Here is a 9,770-nt window from a genome sequence, read left to right as displayed (position 1 = left end):
TAATATTAAAAGTCATTTTATTTTACCTTACTTATAATTATAACTAATATCACAAACTAAAATCATCAATCCTTAATAAATAATTTTCAAAACCATAGTGTAATAAAAAATTCCACAATTAGCAGGATAAAATCAGAAGTTTGATATTCTTTTTCTTGTTTATTTTAACATTTTAATTTATTATTTTAAAAAATAACTATTCACCGTAGACATGTCAGCTTTTATTATGAAGTAATAACAAGCCAGCTTCAATTCGTGCGTTTCACAACTCCAAACCCGACATCGCACCATATAGCATCACTGAAATTAAAAATGCAATACAATTACATAGTGTCACATATACAATTACGTGGCACGTTAAATTCTCAGCAAAGAAACTTAACACCATGAAAACACAGAAGAGTTTCTCTTATTCGTATGTAGTATACTCTTTGTGGTAATTAAGCGCAAATGAGCTATGTTTGGTTGAACTCTAGAACCGTTTGCAGCTAGGAAGAGGGGAGCCACACAAGCACTTGTTATTAGCATACAAAGACGCATCAAATTCTTGCAATTTACCACCCCGTGGAATCTCACCACAGAGATTATTGTAGCTCACATCCAAATAATACAGATCCTTAAGCGACGTAAGTCCCTTAGGAAGCGTCCCATATATAAGATTATGGCCAACATCCAACAACCCCAAGGTCTTCGACAACCTTACTTTTCCCAAATCAAAAGCAAACAAGTTGTTTGCCAGATATATCCTCTCTGTGTGTTTCTCCGACCCAAACAACACCGACGCATCACCCTCCAGCATGTTCCGGGACAAGTCCACAATCTTCATGTCCGGCTTCCCCAGCGACGCCGGAATCTTCCCGATGAGGCGGTTGCCGGAGAGTGAGATAAACCCGAACCTCTCCGAGACGGAAGCGAACAAGTCTGGGATGGGGCCGGAGATGTAGTTGTTGTCGAAGGAGATTCCGTAAAGGTCGGGGAGAGAAGGAAGCCAGGAAGGGAGGTTGCCGGAGAGTTTGTTGTTGGAGAGGTCGAGGAATCCGAGGGCTTTGATTTGGGACAAGAAATGGGGTATCTGGCCGGAGATATTGGTGTATCTGATGTTGAGCTCACGAAGCTTGGTGAGTTTGGTGATGGTGGTGGGTATTGTGCCAACGATGTTGGGGTTGTTGGTGATGTAAAGAAATTTGAGGCAGGGAAGGCTACCTACGGAGGGGGGAATAGGGTAGGGTTTGCGGAGGTTAAGTTCGGAGAGGTCGAGGTTGTCGACGCGGTATGTTGGGGTGACGGTGTCGCATGAGACACCTACCCAGCTGTTGTTGCAACAGTCGGTCTTTGGGTGCCATGAGGAAAGAGTGGTTGGGTTGCCAAGCTCTTTCTTGATTTGGAGTAGCGTTTGTTTGTCTTGTGGGTTGCATAGTTCTGAGAGTGCGAGAGAGAAGGACATGACTATGAGTAGAAGAATGCTTAAGAGAGACATCTTTGAAGGGATTTTGATTAATTCAGTATGATTTGTCTCTGAAAATTGGACGTATATATATGGGTGTGTTGGCATCACGAATGTCTCCTTCGAGTTAATTCGCACTACGTAAGCGGTCAAAAAGGTCATGCATGTGTGCTCCCTCCAATGTGCTGTGGTCTTATGTATGGATATAGGTTCCAATGGACCAAACTTATGGACTGTGATCTTATGGATTTAGGTTCCAATTGAACTAAACATATGGGCTATGGTCTTGTAGATTTTTAAGTATCAATTCAGAAATCTTGCCCTCAGCATGTAGATAATCCACGCATGAAATGACGGCACTCAAATTCTTATTTTGATTAAAGATTGAAAAAAATACTTAAATTAATACAAGTTTAATTTGTATGTATTACTATTTTTTATATTAATAATCAATTAGAATTCATTTAAGATATGAATTTAAAGTACTTAATATAAAAATTTATAATCTTACCGTTCATTATAATTTATGATTAGATAATAATTTATAAAATATTTACACATTTATTTCATCATAGTAAAATCCAATTAGAAAACTTTAATTTTTACAAATGATTAGATTTTATAAAATAATTCTTTATTTTTAAATTGTTTTCCCCAAATTTAATAAAAATAAAAAAATACTTTAGAAATTAGTTACATTAAACATGTAGTCATGTACTAGTTATCTTTGAATTTTAAGCTTTTGAAGTTAAGTAAAATGAAAGTAGTCAGTAGCTGAGTGCAGGTATAGGCAAATAAGTAATTAGCGAATACTGGAATCAGGACAAAAGTTTGTAATTGCACGAGTATGAGTTGGGTATAAATAATTTCATAAGTGCTTTCAGCGTTGTTTTTTAAGCTGAATTGCAATTTCCTCTTGGTAATTTATAATGAAATTAATGCAAACCTTTATTATGCTGTCGAGATACAATTCTACTTGGAGAACAATAACAAAAACACACCTAAACCTGCATTTAAGCTTATTCTTAAAATAAGTGAAAGTGTAAGAAATACACTAAAAGGAATTGATATAATGTGTATATGAAAAATAAAAACTTTTTCGCAATAACATATATAATATATATGGGTAATACAAAGACAAACACATGTCGTTCATTAAGAATAAACAAACTAAGTAATAAAGAATAAACTAAACGTCTAGTGACAAATAAAAGTTTATTAAAATAGTTTTTCAAATAAGCACTTGTGTAAAGTTAATGTTAGAAAAAGTAATAAGAACACTTGATAAAATAATATGAAAAGAAATAAAAACATTTCATTATATTGGTTCGTTCAACCTTAACTACTGTTAAAGAATTTCACTAAGAAATAAAAGTTAATGTCACTCTTAATTTTATAAATATTCCTAAACCACTTTTAGTATTTTCTTATACTCCTTCTGAATCTAAGAACCCAAATATTTTTTAATACTAAGTCATTTATGACTTTCATAAACAAATGTTTAATTGAATATAACAAGTATTCTTAATACTCAGAGAGTGAATATACAATTAAGCATAGATACAAACTATTTTGTTTAGCAAAGAACAATAACAATGTAGAATGTGTAGTGTTTAAAATAGAGTTTCGTCTCAAGTATTTTTCTTGCACTATTGTTCTTTTTTTTTTTCTCGTTTTTCGTTAATTACTTCATTGAAAGAGATTTCCTTTTATAAGCTTTTGTGAGATATCCATTGCGGGATGTGTATCGTTATCTTAAAAGGGTTGTTGTCTCACATAGAAGAATTGATCCACGTGTCAAGCTTCGAGGATTTATATGAAGTACAGATAGTGTCGTGTGCTTTTTGATCTTTGTGAAAGCAATCTTCCAAAGGATATTCCTTGGAGGTCTTCTAATCTCTTCTATATTGTCATTTTCTTGAATTTAAATGTTAGATTTCAAATATAATAAAGACAAATGAAATTTGAATAAAATAATATATGTGTACATTCCTTTTTCGTGATACTCAATCCTTAAGAATGAAGACACAAAATTACTTATGACAATGTGTTATATTTTATGGACAAGAGTAGACTCTCACTTAATATAGCATATTAGATACTAGGTTGAAGCAACATACTCTCTATAGTTGTGGACAATATTTCTTTAATATAATAATTCTATTCACTTATCAATAACTCATTAAAATATCAATAATTTATACTTAAGTTATACATTAAAAATTTAGAATAGATGAAATATATGGTTGTGTAGACCTAACAATAAGCCTAATATATTTGGCTTCACAAAAAAATCCTATCTAGATCTTACTATGTACAAACAATCTCTAATTTAATTATAACAAATCGTTTTATATTTATTTAATTATTTTTTTAATATTTGCGATGCAAAGCAATAGTTCATTAAAACTTGAAAGAAAACAGTTAAGTACAATCTATAACATATTGATAAATTAGAAGAAATTTTTTTTATACATTTACACTTGCATTGAGTTGAATGTGTAATAATTTGCTAGTCCTTTGACCCCATGAAGGGTTTGGTGAACGAAGGCCCTAGCATGCAGAGGAGGAAAAGGAGATAATCATAATCATAAGGGAGGAAAGACAGCAAAAATTAGCGCTTGTGAACCTAACGCCGAACGTCGAGCAGGTCCTGGTCAATCTCTTGAAGAGAAATATCACTATGTTCGCTTGGAATGTTGCAGACGCATGCCCGTGATACTAATTCTTATGCCATAAGCTCGCGCTTGACCCAAAGACCAAGCCAATTGTCTAAACGTTCGATGCAGAAAAAAGGAGAGACAATAATAGTGGAAACCCATAAACTACTACCAGGAAACCTCACAAGGGAAATTCAGTATCCTTGGTGGCTAGCCAACGTTATGATGGTCAAGAAGCCGAGCAACAACTGGAGAATGTGCATTGTTTTCATTGACTTGAACAAAACATATGCCCTAAGGACTCTAACTCTCATCCCGAATGTTGATTGCTTGGTCCACGATGCCTCGAGGTGAGAGCTGTTGAGCTTCATTGACGCTTATTTAGGATACAACATGATTCGAGTTCATTCCTAAAACGAGGCAAAAACTGAGTTTAAGGCCAAGACGACCAACTACTGTTACTGGATCATGTCTTTTTAGATTAAAGAATGCAAGGGAGACATATCAACGACTTATGGATAATGTACTCGCCGACATGTTGGGGAGAAATGTAGAAGCTTATGTCAATGACATGATCAACAAATTGACGACCGCTTTGACCCACTACGTACGAGACCTACAAAATCTATTCGATACTATAAACATACAGCTCAAAACTCAATCCAGAGAAGTGATCATTCGACGTTCGAGCTAGAAACTTTACAAATGATCTCAAAATTAAGTCTTAGAACTACAATTACATTAAATTCTTGGATGACATAATTTTTTGTTCATGATAATTTTATCCAAACTCAATTAAAATTGCTTTGTATACAAGATACCCGTGACATCTATAAAAAAAAATTACAATTAAATATGGTTCTCTATAAGCAATTGAATTAGAACACTTGACTAAAACTACAATAAAAAGTTCACTTTTTAAAAAAATAATATTAGGGTAACATTTTGATTATTTTCATTATTTAAAGTACGTACGGGAGGTGTGACATGCTTGTTGGTGTTGGTTTTGTCATTGATGTGAACTCCTCTTAAATGTAAATGGGTGAAAACAACTCTTGTACTCTATTTAATATATTTTGTTTACCAAAAAATAATCCTGTTCAAATCTTACTATATCTAGCTAACAATCTCTTAAAAATAAATTATAAAAAAACATTTTATATTTTTTTTTTTACTATGTACGATGCAATGAAGCTAAATAGCTTATAGTGCATTAAAACTAAATTGGAAAGAAAACTATCCAATATTTAACATATATTGATAACAAATTAAAAATGGGATACAATTACACTGTCACATATACAATTACGTGACTTACGTGTTAAATTCTTAGCAAATTCGCTCAACATTATGGGAACACAGAAGATTTCTCTTATTCTTATACCCTTTTCCGGTAAGCGTAAATGAACTATGTTCCGTGGAACTCTAGAATCGTTTGCAGCTTGGAAGAGGAGAGCCACACAAGCACTTGTTATTAGCATAGAAAGACTCATCAATTTCTTGCAACTTACCACCCCGTGGAATCTCACCACAAAGTTTATTGTAGCTCACATCGAACCGGTACAGATTCTTAAGCGACGTAAGTCCCTTAGGTAGTGTCCCATATAAACGATTGTGCCCAACATCCAACGAGTCCAAGACCTTTGGCACCCTTACTTTTCCAAAATCAAAAGCAAACAAGTTGTGTGCCAGATATATCATCTCCGTGCGTTTCTCCGACCCAAACAACACAGACGCATCACCCTCAAGCTTGTTACGAGACAAATCCACAGTCTTCAGGTCCAGCTTCCCCAGCGACGACGGAATCTTCCCGGAGAGGCGGTTTCCGGAGAGTGTCATGTACCCGAACCGCTTCGAGACGAAGCCAAACGAGTCCGGGATGGCGCCGGAGATGCGATTGTTGTCGAAGGCGACTCCGTAGAGGTCAGGGAGAGAAGGAAGCCAGGTAGGGAGGTTGCCGGAGAGTTTGCAGTTGGAGAATTCGAGGAATTGGAGGGTTTTCATTTGGGACAAGAAATGGGGTATCTGGCCGGAGACACTAGTGTATCTGATATAGAGTTCACGAAGCTTGGTGAGTTTGGTGATGGTGGTGGGTATTGTGCCAACGATGTTGGGGGAGTTGGTGATGAAAAGAAATTTGAGGTAGGGAAGGTTGCCTATGGAGGGGGGAATAGGGTAGGGTTTGGTGAGGTAAATTTCGGAGAGGTCGAGGTTGTCGACGCGGTATGTTGGGGTGACGGTGTCGCATGAGACACCTACCCAGTTGTTGTTGCAGCAGTCTGTCTTTGGGTTCCATGAGGAGAGATTGGTTGGGTTGCCAAGCTCTCTCTTGATTTGAAGGAGGGCTTGTTTATCTAGTGGGTTGCATAGTTCTGACAGTGCGGGAGTGAAGGATAGGGCTACGAGCAAGAGAAAGAGAATGCTTAAGTGTGACATCTTTGAAGGGATTTTGAATGGGTGTGAAAAATGGGACGTGGATTCAATGTATATATATGTATTGGCATCATGGCACACCATAAATCGCTCTACGTAAATGGTCATAAAAGTTATGCGTGTATTCCCCCTCCTATGGGCTGTGGTCTCATGGATATTGATTCCAATTCAATCCAACAAAACTTATGGACTATTCTCTTAATTAGGTTCCAATGGACAAAACTTATGGGTTGCAGTCTCATGGATGACAGTTCCAATCAGACAAAACTTATGGGTTGTAGTCTCATGGATATTGATTCCAATCTAACAAAACTTATGGGTTATTCTCTTAATTAGGTTCCAATGGACAAAACTTATGGGTTACAGTCTCATGGATATTAGTTCCAATCCAATGGACAAAACTTAGTCCCATGGTTTACATAATCTACGCATCGACGGTGCTCAAATTCTTAATTCATTAACAAAACGATGCAAAAAATACACTCACACTATCTTTGGTTTAGCTGATTTAGCTATGAAAGAAAGTGAAAACTATGGAAAAAAACTGAATAGAAATAATTATTTTAGCTGCTATTTAATTATAACTATTTTAAATCAGTACTCATGATCAAAACGGTCATTAGATATTTTTTTAATTACCTCTTTACTTCACTTGATTATTTAAAGAGAAATAAACAGTAAGAAAATGTATATAAATAAAGTTATATATATATATATATATATATATATATATATATATATATATATTATGTATAGTTGAAGAAAGATAAAATTATAATTTATTATATATTTATATTTTTTATAATTTCAACTAAAATAAGAAATATAACTTTTCTTATTTTTTTCTTTTAAATAATGAAAAAACACTTTTATTTTGTTTTTTCATCTTCCCTTCACATATAAACAAAACATTCAAGTCTTACACCATTAGTCTTGCATTGGCTCAGCCAAATTTGACTTAAATATCAATGCCAAGTAGCATGACGAACAAAGCAAGATCAGGGAATTAGAAAAGACTGGTGCTTGGCATCCGCCATGTAGGTGATGGTTGAAGATTAGGTTTGGGTTTAACCGCAGATGCTTCTAAACTTAATTATGCCAATCATATATTCCTATCAGATGGTGTTAAAAATATGTTATATGCTATTATTTTACATATTTAAATGGAGGGTGATTACAACAGTATTTTCCAATATCCCAATTTGATTATATTCTCCCTTTCAATTTGTTAGATCCAAATTTTTTGCATGGCGGTGTTTTTCAATGTAATAAAGCTAAGCAAATGGGAGTTCTTCTTTGGCATTTCATTCTTTGGTCTCTTGGGTTGTGTGTAAGGTGCTATTTCTAGAAACGAATTGAATCTATTAATTCGTATACGCCTAGATAATCTTAATGAAAATTAATATAATGATTCTATGCGAAGGTGATTGTTAGTCCTTTTATATCGTGTATTAGGATAAGTTGGTATTGTGTCTTTAGCCGGAGGTGTGGCATGCTTGTTGGTTTTCTCATTAATGTAAACTCGATTTTTTACCAAAATGGATTAGTTCTCAAAACTAATTATTAAATTGAATGTTTTATAAAATTATTTATTTGTTATAAGTGATTTTTGTTACGTAGGATGCTAAGCTTGTCATCCTAAGTAACATGTTTTGTTTTTTGTTTATCTTATAGCATGAAACATATTCTAAAATGTTTTTTCGCTGTTGCATTGTTAAATTGAGTAAAAATATGACATGAAATCTAATCGTTAAATAAGCTAACACTAAATATTTCATAGAGATGATTGCCAAAGTAGTACATCTTGATAAAGGACAATTAAAATTTAGATGTCACTTCGTGAATCTTACATGATAAAAATCACTTATAATAGATAATTGTTTTATAAAACACCCACTCTGATAATTAAATTTGCAAAATAACCTATTTTGATATTTAAAAAAGTCTGTAAACTAGGTAAATGGGTTAAAATAATTCTTGTTATTTACTCTAATTTAATAAAAAAAACATTTTATTATAATCTTTTTATTTTTGACTTTGTGCGATGCAAAAGAAGCTAATAGTGCATTAAAAATTGAAAGAAAACGTCTACAACTTATAAGATATACTGATGATAAAATAAAAGTGAGATACAATTACATAGTGCCACATATACAATTACGTGACGCGTTAAATTCATAGCCAAGTAGCTTAACATTAAGACTTATGAGAAGACAAGTATATTTATCTTATTCTTTTACCCTTTCTCGTAAGACAAGTATATTCATGCAAGTATTAGCAAAATCCCAATTTTAAGATTCTTCAGTTTCATAAAAGTAATGTTCCAAACAACTGGAATTATATTATTCTTTATTTTCATAAAGGCAACATGATCAATCTAAAGAATTGCACAAGATTCATTAACGGAAATAAATAGGATAGCAGGTGAAAGATCCATTAACTAATCTGATATTACGTTTTTCTAACTGCACCTTTCCTATTTTATTTATTTTTACTAGCTTTTAGTCCCATTACCAACACAATGCAATTAAACTTTTAGTCCTTCACGAGGGTTGCCCAATAAGGACATAATTATTGATTTTTTGCCATCCTAAAATGCTAAATAGTTACGCACTTGCATATGAATATCTTTTACTTTGGTGGTGGGCGATTGCCTACTTGAATTTCCTATTGACCTTGTCGATGAGGCTGAACTGACAGATAATTTGCTTAAATTGTAATTATATTGAATCTGTTTATATATATATATATATATAATTGGTGACATCTAGAGGCTTATATTTTCACTAAAGTAATTCATATTGTGGTAAAACCATAGAGATTATACTGTTGCTCCCATCATCACTTATCCTCTTTGCTAACTCCCCAAACTATTAATCCCAAAAATATATACAAGTACTTCTCCTATTCCCCAGCTGCATACGTTCACATATATTTTTTTACATGTTACACCATGTTTTTTTCTTTATATTTACATGCATAGTATCCCTAAACTACTAGTACTACCCGATCACTCATGCACACAAACAAGAAAAAAAGGAAAAGAATCCATTAAGGAGAGTCATAGATAAAACCAAAAGTGAAGTTACAGGGTTGTGGACTTTGAGTGGAATATGGACACATGATGCAGGTGGGTGGTATATTCAGTGCCAAAATTTATAAAGGAAATGTATTGTTTTAACTTCTTACTTAAAAATACTACTATTATATGACTAGTTTGAAATGAATATATG

At 33.6% G+C, this 9,770-nt stretch overlaps 2 protein-coding genes across 2 annotated transcripts; both read right to left on the bottom strand.

The window, feature by feature from the left end:
* Positions 1 to 199: 199 nt before the first annotated feature.
* On the bottom strand, positions 200 to 1,495 carry LOC114412619 (polygalacturonase inhibitor 2-like). Its single transcript, XM_028376582.1, has one exon. The coding sequence runs from the start codon at positions 1,475 to 1,477 to the stop codon at positions 473 to 475; it is 1,005 nt and encodes a 334-aa protein (XP_028232383.1). The 5' UTR covers positions 1,478 to 1,495; the 3' UTR covers positions 200 to 472.
* Positions 1,496 to 5,341: 3,846 nt separating this feature from the next.
* On the bottom strand, positions 5,342 to 6,549 carry LOC114411520 (polygalacturonase inhibitor 2-like). The gene has a single exon (XM_028375173.1). It carries the CDS (start codon positions 6,538 to 6,540, stop codon positions 5,530 to 5,532), a length of 1,011 nt encoding a protein of 336 aa, XP_028230974.1. The 5' UTR covers positions 6,541 to 6,549; the 3' UTR covers positions 5,342 to 5,529.
* Positions 6,550 to 9,770: the final 3,221 nt, after the last annotated feature.

The sequence above is a fragment of the Glycine soja genome, chromosome 5 (assembly GCF_004193775.1).
Source record: "Glycine soja cultivar W05 chromosome 5, ASM419377v2, whole genome shotgun sequence".
Classification (NCBI taxonomy): domain Eukaryota; kingdom Viridiplantae; phylum Streptophyta; class Magnoliopsida; order Fabales; family Fabaceae; genus Glycine; species Glycine soja.
This window is presented reverse-complemented; position numbering and strand designations above follow the sequence as displayed.

Excerpts from the sequence above, each read along its gene's own strand:
- LOC114412619 (XM_028376582.1), bottom strand. The coding sequence starts at position 1,477 with ATGTCTCTCTTAAGCATTCTTCTACTCATAGTCATGTCCTTCTCTCTC.
- LOC114411520 (XM_028375173.1), bottom strand. The coding sequence starts at position 6,540 with ATGTCACACTTAAGCATTCTCTTTCTCTTGCTCGTAGCCCTATCCTTC.